The following is a 24,848-nucleotide window of genomic DNA, read 5'->3' on the forward strand; positions in this document are numbered from 1 at the left end:
AACTCCAAACAAAAGAAACCCAACAAATAAAGCCAGCACAGGGTGGGAGCTCTCCATGCAGCAGCCAGCTGTGTCAGCCACTGCACAGGGACACAGGACAAGAAACCCTCCCTGTGCCACCCTGTCCTTGCCATTCCCACCTGCACCTGGGACCACTGGGATGGTTAAAAGCCATCATGGTAAGTTCAACATTAGCAAGGAAGAACTCTTTCTAAAAGTGGTGTTTTGTTGTTTTGGTTTTTTTTTTTTCCATACATTAGAACATTTATTTCTCAGAGAGAAAATATAGTCTCAGACAGTCAGATTATAGTAGGTAAAATTAGCTTTTTTTTCTTTACAAGCATAGATTTTCTTATTACTTCTCTTATACCATCTGATATAAACAATTCTAGAAAGCAAATAAACTCACTTTCTACAATAAATAGAGCAATCTGTGCTTTACAGCAGACTGACAGTAACATTTAGGTTCTGTAGCAACAACAGGATATCAGCCAATCCAAATTCTAAAATCATTTAAAAACCAAACAAAACAGAAAAAAAAAAAATAAAATACCAACTCCCAAGACCTTAAAACATATACACAGGTCACTAGTCCACAGCTGAGCTACCACCTGGAAAAGTGAATGTTCCTTTAAATAAATTACACTGTGCATATAAAAGACCCAGCAACACAACTGAGGACTTCAAGAATGGTGACAATAGGTCTAAATAATTTAGATTTTACAGCTATATACAAACATCCTTCCCTAGCCACACTCCATGGGCATTATTATCACTATTAATATTTTTACAAACTCCTATGCCCCATCTCTTTATGTTACAGGAATCTTAAAATTCCTTCAAATGCAATTCCATGCCCCAATGTATAAGAAGTGGTATTTTAAAAAAGTAGAGCAAGTAGAAATGGCAGTGATTATTCCCTACTATTCATTATCATTAATTATTATTATTATTATTTTGACTCCACATTCTCTTCAGTATGAAAAAGTTAAAAATAATTTAAAAATACTGAGTTAAAAAGCAAAATGATGATATTCAATCTACAATCTTACTTTGCACCTTTGGCTCTTTAAAATGGGAAAGCAAAGAGAGGGATATGCAACAGAAGAGATCAGAGAAATCATAAAAGTCCTTGGCTAATAGAAAAGATTTAGTCACCAAGTTCCCAAACATTAGTTTTTTTGCAATGCAAACCCAAACCAAGAGGGATTGTCTGGGTTTAGCTGGATGACAACACTGGAGACCCACACACCAGGGAAGGATGTGCAGTGTGGGAGGAGGTGAAACAGCAGAAGGGTTGTGTGCTCTGGTCAGTGCTTGGTTTCAGTCCAAAATGTGGCAGAGGAAAACAGGGAGACACAAAAGAGGGGGGGGGAAAAGGAAGAGGAGCCTTACACCAAATGTGCATAAACCAACACAAAAGATGCATCTCCCTCCAACCCTGATCAACCTCAGTGCCTGCAGAGCTGCTCCAGCTCAACAGACACCTCCAAAATTACTTCTTAAAAAAAGGAAGTTACCTTTTCTTAGGTACTGTGCTAATTCATGATATGAAATGTTACTGCAACAAGCAGAGTCACAGAAACCCACTGAAATGTGAAACAACAAAATCCATTTTTAGGACATACATAAAGACAGATCAGGTAATTTGATTTTCATCTTTAAAGCTCTGTGAATCTGTGCAGGGGGGGAAAGTTACCAAAATCTCAGGCTTTTCTAAATGCAGTGAGAGAAATCTAAACATGAAAACATGATGCATGTAGGCAGGAGAATCACAACAGAGCTCCCAGCTACCATTCTGTGCAGTTTTTACATGATAGGACAATGTCATTCAAAGAAAAATGAAAAGGCCAATGATGGTTAAGGTAAATTTGGCACAAGAAAGCCCAGTTGGGATTTCTAAAGAATCCTAGGGGTGCCAGGCTCCCAGGAATTACCTGGGACTGGCTGATGACTCCAAAGCCTGGCAGGGCAGGGGATGGTGCACGAGGTCCAAACATCCAAGTGCTGTGTGCTCTGCTCACTGCAGCAACTCACCTTGGCTCCTGTCACCTGTCAGCTCTTCCCACCTACCTTCCTCCCTGCAGACATTTCATCTCCTGCCAGCTCTTCAGCAAGACACATTCAGGAAGAAGCTGGACAAGGGGGTTTTTTGGCACATTTCAGGCAGCAAGGCCTGGCCCAGCAGCCCCTCACAGGTAGGGGGCAGAGGGCAGGAAGGGGTTGTCCCCCTGCACCCGGCTCAGGTGGATCATGGCTCGGTCGTAGGCGACCTGCACCGATTTGCGGATGCTGGTTTTGCGTCCCTCCATCATCTTCAGCTTGTCCACGGTGTCATCCACGCCCAGGGGAAAGACTTTGTCCCGGGGCAGCCACTGCCTGCAGCACAGAGGAGGGAGAGAGCTGGCACCTCCTCCCCAGGAACAGCCACACCCATGTCACGTATTCATTTGTCATTAACGCCCCGCAAGGATGGTACAAATGTTTATATTTGACATAGAAGAAGCCCCTGAAGCCAAAATGCCTTCTGAGCACAGTCCCCTCTCCTTGGAGTCCTTACTCAAAGCTTTCAATGCTCTTTGGAGCTCAGGGGGAAGTTGGAAATTCCTGTGTTCCACAGAGCAGGAAATACAGTGATGTCCATGATGCAAAGTGAGTTTTTACCCCCAAGAAAGCTCTGCCTTGCTCCAAGAAGCTGCAAGCCTGAGTTTAGGTGGGTACAACTATCTGAGCATCATCCTGAACCAGGATGGCACATCCAAGCCCAACCTGACCCCAAAAGATTACTTTAATTGCAATTACCTTGTCTGTAGCAAGATTTTACTGTGGTCATTTCACTGGGAAATGTGTCACCCACCTCTCCTAATGACACCCAGCCCCTTGCAGCTCCACCCAGCCACTGCTGGCACAGCTCAATGCACCCCCCACCCAACCAACATGGGCAACCCAGGGCAGCTCAGCTTCTCTTCACACAAAGATGACAATTTCAGTCTTTGCCACCCTTCTGCAGCATCATTGAAGTCAACCTGAATTGGATCTGACCCCAAGAAGGGCTTTTAGTACTTTCCTGAGGCACCTCAGCTTCCCACAAACTGCAAACAAGGCTCTGAGCAGCCTCTGAAGAGTGTAAACATGCAGCAGAGCTTGTATTCAACAAGAGCAGGGCAAAGCCATGTTTACTTTTATTGGGAAGATAGCTTCAATTACAACCATGGATTTAAGATTTTGAAAACTGATGACTACAGCAACAGAAAGCATGGCAGTGTCATTGATTTTCTGCTGCAAATCATTAGTCTCTCTTTGCAGAACATGCTCTTTATCAAGTGGTTCCTGTAATCAGGAACAGGGGAACAATGCAGTGTGCTAATAAAAAGCCTCAGAGTTTGTCTCCTGACACCCCTTTTTACCCAGAGCACATAGACACCCCCACTAAATTATGTAAACCTGATTCCCTTCCCCACTTCCTAAGCAGATGGCAAATACTTCTCCCTTTCTTGCACTTTGTCCCCCTCTCTTCAGACCCCACAAAACCCTGCACAGCCCCCAGGAGGAAGCTCCCCTTTGCTGCTTTACCCCTCTGTGTGTTTGGTTCTGCTCTATCTTCCCTCCAGCCCTGGCAATGTTCACCCCATTCCTCAGCCTTTCCCTGATCTGGAGCTCCCCTGCTCTTCCTGGAATGCCAGCACAAACCTTCCCCAGGAGAAGGGCTCCTCAAACACTACAAGGCTTTTTTTTAAACTCCTGATTTATTATTTTACAAAGGCAGCAGAAGAAAAGGCAAGCCCAGCTCTCTTCTGCTCCCCCAACAGTCCAGCATCCATTTTCACCTCCTCCTCTTCCAGCATAAATCTTTAATTTTACAAATTTCTTATTGTTTCACCCACAGATTTCAAAGACATATTGGTAGTTTTAAGTCTCTTCACTGGTTTATGTCTTATTATATCTGCCTGGTTGACTGTTACCATGTCAGCATGGTCAGCAACTAATCCTAAAATCAGCAGATTCATCCTGTCTGAAGTGCAACAACAAAAAGCCTTCAGATATTTTTCTTGCTTTGAACCTATGTGTTTATACCTATATTTTCCTTTTTAAACAAAAATCTTGATTTGAAAACTACTCAGCACCTCTGAAAAACCAGCTGAGCCTAAATATGAAATAAACCCTGCATTTTGAAAATGTTAGCCTGGAAATTTTTGGCAAATCTTTTGTGCAGCATTGGAACAGACTGCTGGTGTTCTGAAGTCAAATGCTCTCTGTAATTTGTAATTTGCTGTAAATTCTCTTCATGTGCCTCAGTATTTTTGTGGTGATGTGAGCTCTGGGTGAAGGATGCTGGACTGCTCACTGTGGTAGTGGAGCTGTCAGATGCTGTGCTCTTGGGCCAGGAAAAGCAGGCTGTGTTCCTTATTTAGATTCCTCTTGCCTGCTGCATGTTTAAATCCCCAATTTACATGTAACATCACCATAATCCCTGCATGCTCCTACACCCCAAAGATTACATTAACTCTTCTGGCTCACACTCACCACTGAGCTCTGCACACACTCACCAGGTTCTCTTGTTGTCAAAGAAAAGGACAAGGAAGAGCTTTTCTCCTGCCTCTGTCTGCCTCTGCTCCCCCAGCTTCAGGACATCCATGGGGGGCACAGGGATGGGGACCCCATTGTGCAGCAAACCCTCACGTGGCATCTTGGGGTCAATAATCTGGGGACACAGAGGGAGGATGTTTAACACAAAATCCTGCCCAGCAATCAACACAATACATTCTTTTGTCTCTTCTTTCAGTGTATACAATCTAGACAAATTAAGTCTGTTTTGGGTGGGTAAGCAAAATTGCTTGTTTTCAGTGTTTCTTTCTAAAAAAAAAAAAATTCAGCCTGAGGCTTCCCCTGTGGGAGGGAAGCCAGTCAGTCCCAAAGGCAGGCATCCCATCTTGAAAAAGGGATGTGTGTGTTTCTGTAAATGCATTTTCACTAATGAGTAATTCAGTACAAACTCAGGATTATTCTGTCCAGCAAAGGATTTCTCTCCCTCACACCAAACTCCAGATAAATGTAATGCTCCTGCTGTACTCCACAGGCAAAATGTGATTTCACAACTGCTCCATTCTGGAACAACTCAGCTGACATCAGTGGCATTGCTCAGATTGACACTGCATTAGATCAGAACCAGGCCAAATATTTTGAGAGTTGACAAGCAGTGCTGGCTCCATCAAGCCAGGGGAACAGAGACTGCAGCAATTTTGAAGATAAGTCACAACAAATACATCAATTCTCCCCCTACAAAAGAAAAAATGCAGAAAAGGCCATGTCCATGTTTGTGCTATGCCAGCACAGGAGGAGAAGAAAACAGCAGAGGGTGGCTGCAATACCCAGTCTGTTCTTCCTCTCCTAAGGGCTTGAAAAAGTGGCTTTGACACTGGCCATCTGTAGGAATTTATTAAGACACTTTGCCAACACAACAAGCTGATATAAAAAAGCCTTTTTTGGAGGCAGTCTCAGTGGTTAAATCCATTCTAAGCCACAGTTTAACTCTGGCTGTAGCCACATGGAGAACTAAACCTGCTTTGGCTGGCCAGGATGGTTCCCTCTCCTGAGCTCCCACTTGGATGAGGGTCACACTTCCAGCAGAATCTGCCCTTTTTGGTGGCATTAATAGATAAATATTCAAAGGCACATAAACAGTAAGAAATAACACTCAAGGACATGCATATATGCTCATATTTAAATCAAACATATGGTTGCTGCAAGAGGATGTAGACACCACAGGGCCAGCTGGGCACCTACAGATGGAGCTGTGCTCACCAAGCAGGAAAATGTGCAGGCAGCAGAACCTGGTGCCTGCATTTATAAAATTTAGGTCTTCTCATCCCCACAGTACTGAAGACTTTCCTCAGAGGAGAGCAGAGTGCAGAGAGCTCCTGCCCCTGATAATGAGAGACCAATGTTTTATGAATCCTCTGCAAAGCTGGGAAACAATGAACACAGCAAAAACTCACTGTGCAAGGAGGAAAGGAGCAAAACAAAAATCACATATTCCATTATTTTGGGAAGTGTTCCTTTTCTCTCTGGTTGCAGTGCACAACAGAACAGGGTTCTGGGGAGCTGAGCTGCAGGGTGAGGCTGGGGAGAGCACAGGGCACTTACCAAGGCAGGGTAGGAGGGGTAACCACGACACTTGGCCCACACCAGCTCCAGGGGCTCCAGCTCAGCCTGGCTCTCACAGGACATCAGCAGAGCCCTGCCTAAGGGACAGCAGGACACTCAGCTGAGCAGCTTTACCAGCAAGGGGCTCATGGAAACACAGGGAACCACACTGGCATCCCACCCAGGCTTCATCACCTCATTAATAATTTTAGCAATGAACCAAAACAGGTGAACAACTGCAGTAATTAAAGCACACTGACAAGACAAAAAGGAAAATCATTTGTTTGTATCTATATGAACTGGGTGTTTGTGATAAAATTCAGCATGCACCAAATTCCAGCCTCCTTTATGCTCTGTCAGTACAGTCAGGTTAGCACTAAGATAAAGCCACAGTTTCCTAAATCAAGGGTCTGTGCATGCATGAAGCTTCACATGAACTCTTCAACACAGAAATGTTAATCAGGTTGAGTCACTGAAATTAAATGGCCCCACAAGAGTTGGATTTGGTCATAGATATGAAATCAGCCAGCTCCTGGTCCTGAAAAGGACTAATCTTCATTAATGAAAATTTTACAGCAAATACTGCTTGCTTTGGGGAAAATGGACAAATACTGGCATTAAAAACAAAATCTAGAAAATGCAGAGTACAACTCAGCTGAGCACCCTGTCAGGACAGACCTGATGTACTTCTCCACCACTGCACTCCAGATATATTCTCTCATTAATGAAATGATATTCCAAACCCCACAACTGTCCCACTGATCCCAGTTCTCATGGCACCAGCCATGTGAGCTCATGCCCAAAGCAGACACAAGGTCCAGGATAACAATGATTCTCAGAGAGCCAGAAGAGGCAGCACATGAAGCTGCACAGAAAGGCACAGGAGTGCCAGGGCCTCCAAGCTGAATCCTGATCTCAGCACAAACCTGCAATAACTCAATCACTGACACACCCTCAGAAACACAACAGTCTGGGCTGTGAGCACTGCTGCCCTGCCTGGGGAGCATTACAGCAAGGTGACAATGTCACAGATGTCAAACACAGCCTGACAAAGACAACTTTGTTACAAAGACCCTGCAAGCAACACAGGAGGGAACAGCTATGAAGTCATCTCCAGAGAGACCCCTCTTATAATTATGAATTCCTGTTTGTGTTACAGCATCATTAAAGAGAACTAGTCCCCAAACAGGAGCAAACAGTGACAGGCACATTGCACACACCAGCCCTAAAGAAAGCCTCTCCAAGGAAACACAGGGCACAGCAAGCAGGAAAGGTGGAAGCAGGAAAAATGTTTGATGCAATAACCTAAATCTGTAACAAAGCAGGTAATAGTGCCCAGGCAGGTCCAGTTAGTGCAGGACTGGCTCTGGTGTGCTTTGAGGTGTGTTCCCCTGGTTCAGGTGGGTGCTGGGCAGCAGTTCTCACCTGAGGCACTGAAATCAGAGTCTCCATTGACACCCTCCAGGAAGGGCACCCGAGCCAGAGCCGGCTTCCCTCGGCTGCGCTTGGGAGGCACCAAACCACTGCAGGAAAAGGGGCAAGGTGGGAAAGGGATTAGCAGAAAACAGATTATCCTGGACAACAAGGACAATGGATTCCTCAAATTGGGTAAAATACCAAAAAATTACTGCACTGGTGCATCACTGACGTGAAAGAACACTGAACACTTGTGCAGAATGGGATCTGTTCTGGTGGAACATCATCCCAGCTTTGCCATGAGCACTCACAGAAACCCAGCTGTAAACATGAGGAGCAAAGCCAGAGCAGACTTCACACCTGAGAGCTGATGTAATGGTGCCTGGAGCTTGCATGAGCCTCACCAGTTGTGTACAGGCTGGAGAGATGACACAGCAGCCCTCCAGTACAGCTCCAGTATGAAACTGGACTTTGTCAGCCCATATCCTGAACATCCTTTCATCCTCTCACTACAAACCTTTCAGAAAATGGATTGCCTCCACCTCAAGCAGTCATATTTTTTCACATATTGTAATTTTTTTTTCTTTTACAGTTTTCTAATAAGCAATCTATTGTGAGTGATTTTGGTGCTGGAAAAGAAAGACTAGAGAAAAAGTAGCAAACAGAACTATTCCTGAATAGAATAACTCCACAAGTTATCCATGAGACATCAGGTGCTTGCTTTAAGTCTGTTCTGTCATGCTTGAAGTGCCCAGTTCTGCTCTTAAACTCCTGAGAGGAGGAAAGCAGCTGTTTAGCAGGTAGTAAAAGTTCAGCTTTACCTGAAGTGCTGAACTGAAAATGTGAATTCAAGTTTTTCCATGCACTGAGAAAGAGCAGTGTAAAACACACACACTTGCTTAAAAAATTAAGTACTGCTTCTGGGACCTGCAGCTTAACAGGACAGGATGAAAACTCAGCAGCTTTTTGTCTTTTAGATCCAACACACAAATCTGGGCGGGGTTTGGAACTAAGAAGTCCAAGAACAGAAGCAGAGAGATTAACCCAGACACAGAAGGTGTTCCCTGTGCCTGGGGCACTTACCTGCAGGCTTCAAACACCAGCCCACTGCCCAGGGCAGAGCTGCACTCAGAGTCAGAGCCACTCCCTGCATGTTTTGCAAAGCCATTGGTCACTCCTGCCAGGAGACAAATGGGGATGACAAGGAATGAGCCCTGAGAGCACCCCAAGCCCAGAGCAGGCACAAGAAGCCAGGTGATCACAGCCTTCCCCCAGCCCATGCACCAGCAACCCCACCCTCCCCTGGGCTCACAAATCCAACAGCCCCACAAAGGGGAAATTCATAGCAATGCTTCTGTTGTGTTTTCTAGCTGTAAATATGGGATTGTCACAAACTTCTGCTTTAATTACCCAGAGGTAATGATGGTGGGTCCCTCCACTCTTTGGAAAAGTCATCTGTGTTTCCTTTAACTTGTCCTGACAAGTCAATCCCCACCTCCATTGCCTTCCTCTCAGTCTCAATATTCTTGCAACCTTATCATAGCTAAATAACTATAAGATAATATTTGGGGTTTAGCTAAGTCAAACCTTCCAGATGGAAATTGTCCCACAATGGCTGTTCACACAGAACTAAAAAGAAATTACAGTTGCTGTCAACTCCAATGCTCCTTTCCTCTTTTGTATTTCCAAATTTCATCTCAGCTGCTTATTCTCATTTGCAGATCTAACTTGAAAAGGAACCTGCTTGGTATTCCCACTAATTTTATTTAAACTCCAGAAGTGATTTCAAAGTAATATTTAAGTTACTCCACACTGTGAACACTTCCAATCAAATGCATCGTTTCTGCAGCAGGAAGCTCTCACTCCTAAGAGTGACCAAGCCCTTCCACAAGGACAGGAATGCCAACACCTCAGCTCAGAGTCTCCAGCCAGGCACTCAACAGCTTTGTAAGTAGCTGGGCACATTGGCTTAGAAAAATAGAAAAAAATATAGAAAAAAAATGGAAAACTCCCTCTTACAGCAGCCTGGCAAAGAGAATTACTGGTAACTGCCCTGGGATTCATCTTGGTACCTTTAAATGTCTCAAATGGAGATGATAGAGATGAGCTAAGATACCAAAACCAACATGTGCAGCTCATTATGGGCATGTCTGTCCCGTTTATAAGCATGTGAATGGATGCAGCATTCACCACCTGGTTATGAGGACTGTATTCCCTCCTAAAAGCCAGTTCTGGCTGTGTAGTCTGGATGCAGAAGTTTTTACTCAGCCCCAGGATTTCCCATTCCTCAGCCCCATCTCACAGCTTCCAGAAGGAAAGGAATCCCAAGGAATTACAGAATCATGGAATCAATTAGGAAAGACCTCTGAGTTCATCGAGTACAAGCTAGGACCCACCAGCAGCACGGACTGTCCCACCCAGCCTGTCCTCACCTCTCTGTGCTGCCTGCCTGGGTGACTTCTCCCCAGTGCTGTCACTGCAGCTCCGGCTCTGGGGCCGTTTCCGCGCCTGCCGCTCCCCGTCGGGGCGGGAGGGGGAGCGCTGCCCGCCCTGCCTCAGCTCCTCCCCGTTCTCCAGCGAGCACTCCACACCTCTCTGCAGCTTCACGCCGTTCTTGGCTTTTTTAAACAGCACCGATGTCCGGCGGCCCACGCTGCTGAGGGCGGGGCTGGCAGGGCTGTCTGCAGGGGGCAGGGCCAGGCCGTTGAGGCCATTGTTGGACAGCAGGCGTTGGAAAGCCTGGCTCTCCTGCTGCAGAGATTTCTTGTCAAAGAGCTCCCTGTCCGACACCATCCTCCTCTGCAGCTGGTTCAGGGGCCTGCTTTCACTGATGGGCTTGAGTGTTGGAGGGTCCTGCAGAGAGTCCAGCTCTGAGAGGGTGGGTGCAGGTCCTGTTGGCTCCAGGGTTGGAGGGTAGGGGAGCTTGGCACCATCTGCTAAAGGAATAAAGAATCTGCTTGAACATTTTAGCAAGAATCAGTTCCAAAACTACCAAGAGCCATTCCCATCTTTCATTAATGCCACAGGAGGTTTTGACTGTAGAGACCTGGAACCAAAGCCCTGCTGCTCACCTCTGTCCCCTTCCTCCTGCCCTTCCCTGGCAGGTGTCTCCAGCGCGGCGGGGTGGCCGTTGGGCAGGGCCTGGCTGTGCTGCTGGGCCAGGCGCAGGCGCAGGGCGTTGATCTCGCGCCGCAGGAGGCGGAGGCGCCGCGTGCGCGCGCCGCTGGAGCGCATGGAGCTCACCGTGTCCAGCTTCTCCAGCAGCTCCTTCAGCTGCGCCTCCAGGGACAGGTGGGCTCTGTTCTCCGGGTCCAGGATGTTATCCACTGCAGCACAAGAGATGGCAACAGTGAGGGGAAGGAACCACAGAATCACGAGCTTGGAAGAGACCTCTAAGACCTATGTCCTAACACCTCAACTCGCCAAGTGCCATGTCCAGCCTTCTCTTAAACACATCCAGAGATGGTGATTCCACCACCTCTCTGGGAAGAGCATCCCAGTACTTTATTATTCTTTTGGTGAAAGGTTTTTCCTAACATCCAACCTGTACCTTCCCTGACGTAGCTTGAGACTGTGTCCTCTGGGTCTGTTAGTTGCTGCCCAGTGGAAAAGACTGACTCCCACCTGTCTGCAGCCTCCCTTCAGGAAGGTGCAGAGAGCAATAAGATCACCTCTAAGCCTCCTCTTCTCCAGACTAAACAACCCCAGCTCCTTCAAACATTCCTCATAAGGCTTGTGTTCCAAGCCCTTCACCAGCCTTGTTGCCCTCCTCTGGACATGTTCAAGCATCTCAACATCCTTCCTAAACTGAGGGCCCCAGAACTGGACACAGCACTCAAGATGTGGTTTCACCAGTGCCGAGTACAGGGGGAGAATGACCTCCCTGCTCCTGCTGGCCACACAATTCCTAATGCAGGCCAGGGGCCATTGGTGAGTGAGGCTTCTTGGAGAAGCATCTGGGGCCAGTGCCAGGCCTCATTCCCTTTGATGCTGTCCATGATCAATCACTTTAGCCTGGGGATTTAGCAGCTATTGCAGCTTGGACTTCCTTCCATTGGATAAAAAGCTGCTGATTCAATTTTTACTGTCCCTCAGTTCCTGTTGCTGCCTCAGTGAAGAGCAACAGTGAAAGGCCATGTCTTGTGGCCTAGACCCTGGTCATAAACCTATTTCATTGTCAGATTATCTGACAAAATCAGACCACAAACATAAGTGGCCAAAATGTAACATATTTGCCATTCCTCTGGCTCTGCTGGAGGGCTGGCATCTGCAGGAGCAGGACAGACAGCTGAACACCTACACAAATTTCATAATCACTGCCCATCTGCACCCAGGAGGGCTTCAACATTTAGGAACCAGATGGCACACTGCAAGCTCTGTGAGCTTGATGGCTGCATTAAGTTTAGCCAAGTTATCCAACCAATGTTTTGGAGCTTCACCTCAAGAGGGCTGTGGGGTGGATGGGGCTGTGTTGGGCATGGATTGCCAAGGTCCCAGAACTTTCACCCCTCATCACCTCCTTTCAGCCCTCAGTGCTCCATCTAACTCAGCTGCTGTACATCTTGCCATCTTACAATGACATGTATTTAAATGAGCTTTCCCCAGAGCATAAAAAAAACCTATTCCCACCTTTAAAATAGTGAGTTTGTATTCCTGGCATAAATCAAAGAGCATGAGCAGTTTATAAGGCTCTGCCAACACAGACATGCACTAGGAGAGCTGGAGCCAAGCTGTACCTAGCTCAGAGTGCCCAGCTCAGCTGAAATCCCACACTGGGGTTCTAAAGGAGCTCTGTAAGTGCCTAAACAGACAGACAGGAAAATTCTTACGCGCAGAACGGCTACGATTTCCATGCAGGCTGAACAAGGTGCTGAGAACTAAATCTATGACCTGCCTGGGGTGAAGAAACCATCCATCAGCACTCACCATCCTCCCAAGAAAAGCGGTAAAAGTCGTGGGGCTTGGGCGACTCAGGCAGGTGAATCCCCACGCCAGTGTCAAAGCCGATGCTGTCGGCCTGGCGCCGCGCGTGACGCAAAATCGCTCCCCCGAGGTCCCGGAGCCGGACAGCTGCTCGGTGGAAAATGGTGTCTTTAGCATTATACCTCATGCAGTTGGCAACTATAAGGTTAAAGTCTTCCTCGAACTCATCCAAGGTTCGGTACAGGTGGGACTCCAGCTTCCGCCTCATGGTGGAAAAATCCATTGGGTTGGAAATGAATTCCAGGTAATCTGGAACCTAAACATATAAAACCTGTACAATTACAAAAACCATTTACTAGCCAACCAGAGCACACCCATCTCAAGCACTCTTAATGCCCTTTCCACTGGCAAGGGGCAGCAACAGATGTTCATTTCTGTGCCACCCAGGCAAGGCAGACACACCCTGGCTCTGGCAAAACATTACTCATCCAAGAAGTGCCAAACTTCCAGAAAAATACCCTTTTTTTTTTTTTTTTTTCTGCCTGGAAGGATACAGACATCATGAGTCCTTTTTGAGATAGTTTTTAGTCCACCAGCAGCTTGGGGACAAGGTGGTTTGTGCTTCTGCCCAGCCATATCTCATCTACAACCCATTAAAGACCTCTAGGAAAGAGACTTGCCTCGTTCAGGTTAACGGGCTCTGTGAAGATCTGGGCAGCATCCTTCTCCTGCAGCAGGTCCAGGGTTGTGCGGAGCAGGACATTGAAAGGGGTCAGCTGCAGCTCCATGGCAGCCTGCTGCACCTTGACCTGGCAACAGGAACACAACAGGAGCTCACTGAGGGCAGCAGCTGGCAGTGCTCTCAATCTCAGTCTCCCTCCAGACTGCTGGAAACCTCAGGCTAGCACCCTTGTAGAACTTCTGGCAAACACCTTGCACTCTCCATGGACATTGCCCAGCCCAATCCTTTCACATGGGGAACTCCTGTTTATTCAATCTCACAAAGTCAAAACAAGAGGAAACCCCAGGAAATTAAAAGATATTACCATTAAAAAGGAAAACAGGTTTTTCACACCTGGTAAATTTTCCTGGAGAACTCCCTGCCTCAAGATATTCTTATTATGCCAATTAGCAACATTATATAAAAATTAAAAGTATGCAGGCATTTATATGAGCAACAACTTCCATAATTAGACTAGAGAGCAAAAACAAAGTTTAAGACATAAGCTCTCAAACTTCAAGACAGAAACCAAACAACAGTGGTTAAATGTCTGCAAATTCCTTATACAGTTCTTTCAATTCTTTAAGAAGCCTCTAATGCTGTTTGATTTCAAGCAAACAAGTTGTAGCACTGAAAATCTCTTGTACTGAACATCTTTTCAAAGAAGACTGGAACAGGATAAAAGTATTTATTCATCCTTTAACATCTTCATTTCTTTGATCTTATAATCACTTGTTATGTCATTAAATCAACAATTCAGTAACAAAGGTAAGCAAGTCTGTTTACACAAAGCAAACTGTATTTGATGTGCTCAGCAACAAGACAGCATCAATGAGAGAATTAATATAGACAGGTATAAAGACACACTTCTGCCCCAAAACAGGAAAACAGCCAGAGATGCATGATTTTGGAGCATCCTTCTGCACTCACCTAAAAACTGGGCTGGGATAGAGCCCAACTAGGTAAAATTTTCTGTGGTATTTTATCTTTTTAAAAAGCACACTACAGTTTCCATAAGCTTTTCTGGATCTAGCCAGCTGTTATATCAAGATATCAAAAGCAAACAAAGCCCAATAATGATTTTTGGGTTTTTTTAATCCTCCTACCTAAAATATGTTCACACAGCAATGAGGGCTGAGCCACTGATGTAAATCAAGGACAATGCAGCAAATGAACCATCAAGAGGACTCCAGAAAAGCTGTGGGTAGTTTCTGGCCATAAAAAAGTTGTTCTCAGAGGAGCTGTGAATGCAGAGGATGCTGCTTTCCCTCTCCCTGCAGACAGTCTGGAAGCAGCCAGGCAAGGCCTGAGGATGTGCACAGGCTCAGGGTGTGCCCAGTGAGCCTTTCCTGGAAGATACTCCAGTCAGAGAGCACAGCTGTGGGGGCAGCAACCAACAAGGACAGCAAGGCTGGCAAGCTTTGGAAGCAACTGGTGAAACTTTGGAGATGTGCACATAGGTGAATGGAGAAATTGGAAAATTTAGTAAATGGACTCCATCTTAAAACTTTTTCTTCAAAAAATATCCTTAGAGGACAAATTACAAGAATTTTTAGCGTTAGAAAATAAGAGGTGAATTGTGATTTAGACCTCTCCCTGGAGAAGGTGTTACCAAACTCCTGAAAAAAACATGAAAGACCTAACTTCTGCTCTGCAAAACACTTGGTCCATGCCCAGAAATAGAAGGGGTTCTGCAGGTCAGGAATCAAACTCACTATTAATGATGCAAATACATTTTGCCAGCACTCTGCACAGTGAGGCTGCACAGTGCAAACCCATGACTGGCACAGGGAGAGGTGACTCTGCACAACAGTCAGAACCTGTGAAAAGAGCAAAAAGGCTCAAGAAAAACTGTTGTGCTCCTCCTGAGCTTCCTGCAGCACAGAGAGCTTGCATGGACTGAAGTTAAGAGCAGAAGTGGAGAGCCAGAACTCAGAAGACCCCACCTGCTCCCGTTTGAGCTTCTCCCTCTTCCGGATGAGCTCGATGAGCAGCCGGGCGCGCTCCAGGTCATGGCGCAGCTTCTGCCAGTACTTCAGCTCCTCCTTCACTGCACTCGTCTTCTCATCCTGCTCCTTCTGCAAGACACAAGTGGGGTGAGATGAAAAACACCACAGGCTTCCTGTGTTTCATTCTTCTTCTAGGAATCCTCTGGGAATTGCTCTCAGAGTCTTCCTCTTACTGCCTTGTGTCTTGTTCAGACCATGTCCCCTCCTTCCTCCAGCATTTGGCTGTCTAACAGAGACATCATCAGATTTCTAGATTTTACCTTATCTGTGAAATTGCCCCAAATTATCCTGCAGCTTCACCCTGGGAACACACCTCAGTGCATGCTCAATTAGACTTTCCCTGCTTTTACATCCAGGTATTTACAGAGGCTGGAAATTTTTCTCTGCATTGGAGCAGCAGCCCAAAGCACTTACAGTCTAAAGGGAAGGCAACCCAAAGCAGGAGAGAAGAGAGCTATTCTGTAACCCATAAAAAAATAGAGCCATGGAAAGACATTTGCCAAGAATGGCCAACACTGGGAGATGAGCTCACACCTTCCAAGACATAGTTCAGTGGCTTCACAACACAATCATCCTTCCTTTCCTAAATCTGTAGATTGTTTTAGTGATTTGGATGATATACCTCAAGTGCAGACACTTTCACATGACTGCCAAGAGGACCATTGCTTCACAAGATCATCATACTTATATTAATAGACATTTGTTTCTAAGAATTTATGGTAAATTGCCAACGTAATACACCAAGGAAATTCTGCACTTTCCCAATCTCTGCACTGATGAGTGGGGAATAATTTTTTTATTTAGTGCCCAGAGCAGTCTTCCTGTAAATCAAAAGCCTATAAATTCCTCCAACTACAATAAAAATATACATGTACATTGTGTACAATCCCTACTGACAGGCTGTGTTAGAGGGTAGAGTCCAACTGCTTCATTCCTTCAGCAACTACTCCTCATGCCAAATGCAGTGCTGCTTAATAGCACCACGATAAAGTGACTACAGATGCCAGCTCAAAAGAGGAAGCAAGAGCCCAGAGCTGATGATTATGTCTAAATGTGCATGGGATGGACAGAAATTGAAGCTGAACAAAGGATAACCCAAACTGGAATTTGGCCGTAACTCTGGAGTTAAAACCCATTTTCTTTACTCACTCCAAGGAATGTGTTTTTATCATTCATATAAGAGATCATTCCACCAAGGGTCCATCATACCCTTGCAAAACCCTGGGTCTTCTGACTCAGGGGGAAAGCTCCTACCTGCTGTCTCACCAACACCAACTTTAGTAGCATCACAGATATCCCATAACACATTAACTCCATTCTTCAGGCATGAGCACACCAAGAGGAGACCCAGACAGACCAAAATCTGATTTTTACACCCTCACTCCCTCCCCAGCCACGTGTTCAGCTCATCTGCAGCTGGAAGGCAGGCTGTGTGTGCTGCAGGTGAGCTGAGTGGGAGCACAGGTACCTGCTCAGCATTCCTCTGTGACTGCAGGTGCGAGTGCAGCCGCCGGATCAGGGGCACCCCGTTCCTCGCCTGCCGCTTCAGCAGCCAGTAGTTGTGCAGCCTCTGCATGAACTGGTTCTTCCTCTGCAGGGACAGCCCACTGCACATCTTGTTCAGCCTGAAGGAAGCACAGAGTGAAGGAGCCAGCTGAGAAGCAGAGCCTTGGGTCTCCTGATGAAGCTTTGCAATGCTGTGTCAATGCTCACTCTGAAGTACACACGAACTGGGACAGTCTGGGGTCTCCTCACACACAGACAGATGTGCCTCTTTTTCATACTGCAGGGTCCCACCAAGCACTTGCCACAGCACAAAGTATGAAACCATCACTTCAGCTCCAAGCTTTAATTTCAAAACTACTTCCTGCATCAAGAACCTTCCAGGGGCCATTTAAGTTTGATGTTATTAATCTGGAGCCTGGGAAATTAACTTGTCAGGAGTCCAAGAATAATAGATCACTTATTTTAAGCTTTGCTTACCATTCTTATCTTACACAAGGTGCCTTATCAACCTCTCTGTTGAAATAGACACATCAACACACTTCCTAAGGCACCAAACAAAAATTCAGCATTACCTATTTCTGCAGAAGGGAGAGCTGGGAGGAAAATATGAAAATACAGCCAAAGTCAAAGCTGCTTGTAACACTAGCAGGTTTGACATGCTCTGTAATAAAAGGAGGAATTAAGAAACTATGAAATGAGATCTCAAAAATTTTCATAGTGGGATGACCCCTACCTGCCTACCAACCTGCATGAAGTATTTTAAAAATGCCTTCATGGTAGATGGGTGTTTGCCATTAGGGACCACTACAGGGTCTGCATTACACAACAGCTTGGGATGGCTGCTCAGCAAAGCTGGAAAACCACAGTGACACTCAGAAGAAACCCAGCCACAAGTTATGCTGCAGAGCACTCTGAACACAGTCATTTCTAAGCCTTGACTAAAGATTCAGCACTTCTAAGGTCAACAATGAGAGAGACTGAGTCCTTAAAACAGACCCCAGCTGTCCAACTCCTTCCCTAGACCTGCAACACCCACCTGTAAGAGGGAATTTGTGCAACCGTCACCACGGGCATGGACGAACGCCCTTTGGTCACATCACCAGGCTCCTTTTTGATCTTTTGCTTCAATTTCACTTGGTTCTTCTTCACAGACCCTTTGGGAGGGCCACAATTGGCTTCCTCCTCTTCCTCCTCCTTCACAGTGACCTCGTGCCCATCACCAGAAGCTGGGGAGCCTCTTCTCACCGTGCCAGGCGGGGAGTGGCTCTCACAGTAGGCAGTCTTGCGCACGGTGAACGTCGTGCCGTTGATGCTGGTCTCCCTCATGGGTTCAATCTTCATGAAGAGACCAGCTCTCTGTGCACAGGTGACATGGAAGGCAGTGTAACAGTTCACCTTGTGGCATTGGATAGCAGCTCCCATGCCCTTCTGCTTGCAGATACAGCATGTGAGCTTCCAGCGAGCTGGAGGGATGTTATTGATGCCTTCGATGGGCTCCAGGAACACAGTGTTTGCAAAGCAGACCTCTGGGATCCAGATGGCACAGACCACGTGAGCCCAGCGGCCATCGCTGGTCTGCTTGAAGGCTCCCCCTTTGTTTGGGCAGAGGACACAGTCCACAGGGCGAGAAGGGGACTGTAAGCAGCAGCGGCAAAGCCACTGCCCCTCGGGGATGTAGGGCACACCGTAACACTCCTGGTGCACGGCCAGATTGCAAATGTCACAGAACAGGATGACATTGCTGTTGTGACACTCATCGTCCATGCAGACACAGCAGAAGGCATCCTCATCGATGAGGGACTGCTGAGCCCCGTTGTTCCGGCTCTCAAGGTACGACTCCTTTTCCAACCGATCCACCAGCAGCTCAAAAGTGTCAGCAGAAACTGTCCCATAACCATCAGCCCTTCTCTTCTCGTTGACCATCTCCAGCCACGCCAGATCCTCCTCATCCATGTCATACTCCACTTCTACGTCAAGGTCCTCGGGAGGCTTTTCAATGTACCGGTAGTAGGCAGCAGGGAGGGGAGGAGCATCTGGCTGGCTGAAGGAGTCCACCACACGGAACTTGGGCTGGGGCAAGTGCAAAGACAACCCTGGAGCATGTTTGGAGCAGGAATCCTTCTTCTTGCCTTTGGAAGGTGTTTTCTTGGATTTGGAAGTGAAGAGGGGCTGCTCGCTGTTCTCCTTGTTGCTGTTGCACTCGGTGATGTCCTGGGCTGTCAGCTCGTCCTCGGTGATGAGCTTCAGGGGGTCGTAGATGCTGATGCGGTGGAGCCGCCCGTCGATATCCACCTCCACAATGCGCTGCGCCTGGGCGTAGGTCAGCGTCTCCCGGCTGGGGGAGCACTTGAGGCTGTAGGGCGAGGGAGAGCGCCTCCCCTCCAAGTGCTGCCGGCACCTCCTCCGCGGCTTCCTCATCCCTGTGCTGCACAGACCCTGCCACACAACAGCACAGGGTAAGGCAAGGACACCAGCAAGAAGCAGCACAGACTGAAAAACTCACTCAGCGCTGTAATTTCTACCAGAGACTCCAGCAATTTCAGGCCCATTGAGTCTTTACACCTTAGATACAGGTAGGTATTTGATATATCAGCCATTTCTTGGAATGTGTGCCAGAGCAATGCACAGCACCCTCCAAATTCCTCTATTTGCACCTCAGATGTACATTCCACCCCACCACCAGTGAGAAAAAATTCAAAATAATTTGACAGCACAATACACAAGCAGTCTGCTGTGCATCCAAATCAAACCATTCAGATCCCCCTGAAATTCAGACAACCTTGTTCACATCTTCTTGCACCATTCACATATTAAGCTCCCACAAACCATCAAGTTCTCCTCTGCTCTTTTGCCTGTGACTTTTCTTTTATATCCCCAAATGTGCTGGATGTTTTCCAGCAGAAAAGGAATGTACCATTCGGGTCTTATGAAAGCAGTTTCTAATTTAATTTTTTTTGTCAGCTCCAGATAAGAAAACTAATGGTTCTCCCTCAGTCCAGGAGAGAGCTCCTCCAGGTTTCACAGCTCAGGACTCACCACCAATCCCACCATTCTGACACTGCAAATGCACAAAAGTACCATAATGAAAAATCATCCTCCAGCTTTGCTTTTCCTTCTCTCAAGAGTCACAAACAGAACCAGAGGATGAACTGAGCAATGCAGAAGAGACCAAATGTGCATCTCTTCTGCTTTTCCACGAGGAAGCAGAGAGGGATGAACATGGCAACAAGCAGCATGGATCCCAATGGACTTACAAGTCACAATTTCCACTCATCCACCTGAGCCTATGGAGAGTCCACAGGGCTAGGAGCAGGAAAGCAGCAAGACAGCTTCCAGCACCAGGAGCTGTGAAATGGCATTTGCTCAGAGCCTTAACAAAAAGCCCCAGCCAGCTCTGCCCGCACAAACTGCTAATCAGCACAGCAGATAATTAGCTGAGAGTCGGCTGCTGACATTAAGGAGGTGCCTGTCAGAGGGGAGCAGAGGAGAAGCCTGGGGAGATGGTCTGGGGGAGGATTCAGACATGGTGGCAGCAGCTCGGTGATCGGAGGGAGAAGGAGGAGCTGGCAAAGAGGGAAAGCAGAGGGGAAGCCAAGTGAGTAATGCAAGGGAGAAGGGCAGAGTCAAGGATGGGAACATGACTTGTGGGAATAAACAAGCTGAGGCTGAAAGAAGTCAGAAAGGAGACAAAGATGCAAATGTAAATTCTCTGTGAGAAGATAAGCCAGCCCAGAGCTTATCTGTTGCTATGCAGAGGCCTGAACCAGCACCTCACCCTTATTTAAAGCAATCCACACACTCAGTTCCTTTCTGTGGGACCCACAGACAAGGAAACACACCACAAACCCACAATTTGCACACAGCCAGTGCAGCACTTCTGCTCCAGGAAGGACATAGTTCCAGAAACTCTTAACTGTGTGCCACAGCAAGAAGCATCTCACAGGAACAGGACCTACAAGAATTCCAAGCTTATTCCAGAAAGGAGAAAATTCCAGGGGCAATACTTTTTTCAAGTAGTGGTTCTGTGAAACACAAGATTAAGCTATGACACCACCTGTGTCTTAAGAAACAAACATGCTATGGGGAAAATTTCCAAACTCTTCTCTGCATCCACAGAAATAAGCTGCAGGTGCCAGTTTCAGTATGCACACCCATAATGATGGAGCCTGTAAACACCATTTTACTTCTCATGTAAAATAAAAGATGTTAATTTCTACCTGCAAATATAGGTACCACATATTTTGGTACCTTTGCCTTAAAACTTTAATTAGTCACTTGATCCACACACTGTAGACACCCAACTGCACTCCTCCTAACTGAACTCCAATGGCTTCAAGCAGTAGGAAAGAAGAATTTTAAAAAGAGGTTATAAAGGCAAGTTGATAATCAAATGAATAAAAAAAAACCCAAAAGAAAATCCTGCTGACAAATAACTGTTACAATTCAGGCTGGTACAAGCAAAGAGGATATTGGGAGGCAAAAAGATATATGGAGGATAAAGTAATTATTATGAGCTGACCACACACATCATTAATATTGTATTCAGGAAAAATGAGGCAATAGCCAATTGCTTGGAATGCTGAGGGACAAGGAAATTTCAGTGAAACAAGCAGCTGAAGGGCTGTTTTATCTGTTAATGGGAAAAACAAGCATGCAGAGTTCCTTTAGTGAAACAATCAGTGTATTTCTAGACAAATTACCCCAAAGTGGGCTTTGCACCACAGCAACCAACTGCCATAAAACAACCCATTTGTAAAACACACAATTACTTAGCACTGTGAAGAAGCATCTCAAATGGCATGGAAATTGCTGCCAGTGACAGCTGAGTGCCTGGAATGAGACATACACCTGGATATTAGGAGAGACACCTCCAAAATACCTTGAAAGCAGCAACAAAATCAACTCAGACACACTGAGCTGAGCACTGTGACCTTGTCTAGAGCAACAGAAACTTCTAAGCAGCAAGCTAGGAATGTTTTGATTCCCTCAGCACACTTGAGAACATCTCCCAGCTACACATAAAAAGGAATCCATCTGCAAACAGCTCCTGTGCACACTGAAATGCTAAAGATACTTTAAATGCTACTTCAGCCCATGCTGATTCTGTCCTGCCATGGACAAAGGTTGCTGATGTGAAAGCAGAAAGTTCAGATATCCCCTTGCCATTGCCCCAATGCACTCAAGGCACTCCAAAAAGCTCCTGTCACCCATTTCTACTTCAGATTACAATGGGAGAAATTCCCAGAGAGCACAACTGAGCAAACAAGGTGGCTACAACTCAGCTGCTGGGAATTAAACTCTACCCCTGGAATTCCTCCAGGAGTGGTTTGATTCTCCTGGGCAGCAGTTTTTGCACCTGTGGGCATTAGGTGACTGAAAAACCAATCCCATCATCAGGATGCTTAAATTTACTAGAAAGAGGGCTAGAGCTTCCTTGAAAAAGAGATCAACATTTATGGAGCAACATCAAGGTACAAGCTCCTATTATACAGCCTGGAATAATGAACACAAGTGGGTCCTCTAAAGGAAAGACTGATTTCCACCCATGCAATGCTGCCTTGGCCACCTCCAAGGATCAGAAATCCTTTTCTCACACTGCAGAAGAGCTCAGTCTCCTTCCCAACTCTCCTCCATGCTGCAGTCCTCCCTTCCAGCTTTCCCATGCTGAACAACCAAGGACTCACTTTACAGCATTTCTCATGTGCAGAGGATGCAAGGCTGGAGCTCAGGGCAGTGCAGCTGGGGGAGTTTCCTGGCCCTTCCTTTTGACAAAAAACAGGTCCCTCAACAATGAAGAATTTCAATGACTTGCAGCACCTGGAGTTCAGCATGCAACAGAAGATGGGAACAACACGGTTCTCATTGGACTCTGGTGCACCATGGCTGCTGGCACTGGCTACAGCTCCTGCAGTCATAGAGTTTGGGGTTTGTTGTTACCCAAGGCTGCCCCTCTTTGGGACACCAAGCCAAAGAGAAGCTCTGGAGATGTTCCTCAGCACTGCTCTCCTGCACCAGCAACCACAGGATTTAAAACCCACGGCTGTGCAGTGGAGCTATTTAAGAACCACATCTGTAAAATAAAAGCAATGGATGCCAGAGGAAATAAACAACACTTCCAGCCCCCTCTCTACCTTTTGCCAACCAAAATGCCAGAAAAAAAATGCCTGCTGCCATCGACAATGTCCCCTCATGTTCCTGCTGTATCTGTGCTTGCCACAGGCCCATGGTCCCCTCACACACGCCAAGGGTTTGTGCTCCTCACACGCACATTGATACCGACAGTGAAATGTGTCGGTGCTCAGCACGTGTTACCGAGAGCTGCTTGCTCTGGCACAAGCAGAGATCTTGATCTTTATCAATGCCCTGATACTTCTGTAACCGAGTCAAACTGACGGGAGATGCACCGGCCCCGAGAGAAGCCCTGCCTCTGGCACGGGGAAGGTGCGAAATGGGCTATGCATGGTTTCAGGTATAAAGTCTGGGCTTAGCAACACATGGAGTGCGCCATGAGCGGAGTCTGATCCCAGCAGCAACTGAGGGAACGGGGACATGCCCTCAGCTGTCAGGCGCCAGCTCCTCTCAGGAGCCACCCCGCACATCTAGGGCTCCCTGCAGGCAACTCCAGCAGCAGCCAGCGATCTGGGCCGAGGCGCGGCAGGGACTCGGACAGATAAAGCCGTCCCGGGGCGAGGAGAAGGCGGTGAAGCCCGGCGGGACGAGCCGCGGCCACCGCTCCCCACGGAACTGCCACAGCCTCCAGAGGAAGGGAGCGGGAGGGGGGAGTGCAGCGCGAGCAAAACGGGGCTGTACAGCCATTGGCTGCCGCCGCCGTCCATCACAGCGCCAGCGCCAATAGCAACGCGACGCTCTGCGGGGCTAAAGGCGGGCGCGCTCGGCCCCGCCTGGGCCAATCGCGTGGGAGAAGGTGGGCGGCGCCCCCGCCGCGCCGCGAAGAAGGGGGGGCCAAGATGGCGGCAATGGGGGGGCCCGGTTGACACTGCGCTGCCCGTTCCCCGTCGCCGGGCGCTCGCTGCCGCTGCCCCCTCCTCGGTGAGGGATCGCGGGCCGCTCCCACCGCACAGAGACGGAGCGGGAATGCGGGAGAGACCCGCAGGCTGTGGCGCACCGGCTTCCCTCAGCTCCTTCCCGCCCGCCCGGTCACCTTCCCGCGACCCCGGCGCGGGGGTGTGTGAGGGAGGAGAGACCCCTAAGGAAGGTGTCGCGGCCTCCCGCGCAGAGCTTTACCTGGCTGGCTCAGCGCGCCGCCGCCGCGGCTTCTCCACCGTTGCCGCCGCCTCCTTTTGGGGGGATTTTTTTTTTTTTTGGTTTTGTTTTTCTTTTTTTTTTTTTTTTTTTTTCCTTTTTTTTTTTTTTTCTTTTTTTTTTTTTTTTTTTTTTTTTTTAATTCTCTCCGCCTCCCCCTCCCCTCCCCCCTGGGGCGGACGGGCTCACCCAGCCGGCGGCGGGAGGGGAGGGCACAAGATGTCGGCTCCGTCCGCTCCGGCTACTGCCGCCTCCTCAGCGCCGCCTCCTCATTGCCGCTGCCGCCGCTGCTCCCGCCGCTGCTCCCGCCGCTGCCGCTCCGGCCCCGGTGCCGCTTCGCCCCCCACCACCCTCACCTCCCCCCCGCTCCCCCCCGGGGCTCCAGCGCCCCCGACGCTCTCGGTGCTGTGGAGGCGGGGGGGAGCAGGGGACACGCGCTCAAGATGGAGGCGGCGGTGGCGGCGCGGGCCGGCCGAGCGGCGGGGAGAGGCGGCAGCCAGCGGCCAGGCGGGGGAGGGGGCTCCGCGCTCCGCTCCCCCCGCGGGCAGGCACCGCCCGCCCCTCCCCGGTGCCTTCCCACAGCCGGGCCGCGCCGAGCGGGAGGCCCCCGGGGGCGGCGGGTGACGGGAGGGCGGGGGGTCCCTCGGCGCTGCCCTCACGGCTCAGGCGGCGGCCGCTCCGTGGCTGAGGCGGCAGCAGCGGGAGCCGCGGCCGGAGCTGCGCCTCGCCTGCCCCGCATCATCCGCGGGCTTGGGGTTCGGGGGCTCGGCTGCAACCATCCCAGGCCGGTACCTCGCAGCCGGGAGCCGTCAGGCCTCGGGGAATGAGGTGGGATTGTTGCCCCACGCTCCTTTGGGGTGTCTTCA

At 48.2% G+C, this 24,848-nt stretch overlaps 1 protein-coding gene across 3 annotated transcripts; it reads right to left on the reverse strand.

Annotated features, from left to right (window-relative positions):
* Positions 1 to 304: 304 nt before the first annotated feature.
* BRPF3 (bromodomain and PHD finger containing 3) lies at positions 305 to 24,615 on the reverse strand. Of its 3 annotated transcripts, none has more exons than XM_079327098.1 (13): positions 23,965 to 24,615; positions 17,756 to 19,155; positions 16,682 to 16,838; positions 15,151 to 15,282; positions 13,164 to 13,292; positions 12,487 to 12,799; positions 10,632 to 10,886; positions 9,993 to 10,493; positions 8,644 to 8,737; positions 7,570 to 7,667; positions 6,145 to 6,242; positions 4,548 to 4,702; positions 305 to 2,379 (listed from the first exon to the last, which is right to left on the reverse strand). In XM_079327098.1, the coding sequence occupies exons 2-13, from the start codon at positions 19,135 to 19,137 to the stop codon at positions 2,193 to 2,195; spliced, it is 3,501 nt and encodes a 1,166-aa protein (XP_079183224.1). In that variant the 5' UTR covers positions 19,138 to 19,155; positions 23,965 to 24,615; the 3' UTR covers positions 305 to 2,192. The 3 variants fall into 3 exon arrangements, with proteins under 3 accessions (XP_079183224.1, XP_079183225.1, XP_079183226.1); XM_079327099.1 differs by lacking the exon at positions 23,965 to 24,615 and adding an exon at positions 19,974 to 22,467; XM_079327100.1 differs by lacking the exon at positions 23,965 to 24,615 and having other exon boundaries at positions 9,993 to 10,496; positions 17,756 to 19,173.
* Between the last annotated feature and the right edge of the window lie 233 nt (positions 24,616 to 24,848).

This window comes from Erithacus rubecula, assembly GCF_903797595.1.
Source record: "Erithacus rubecula genome assembly, chromosome: 26".
NCBI lineage: Eukaryota > Metazoa > Chordata > Aves > Passeriformes > Muscicapidae > Erithacus > Erithacus rubecula.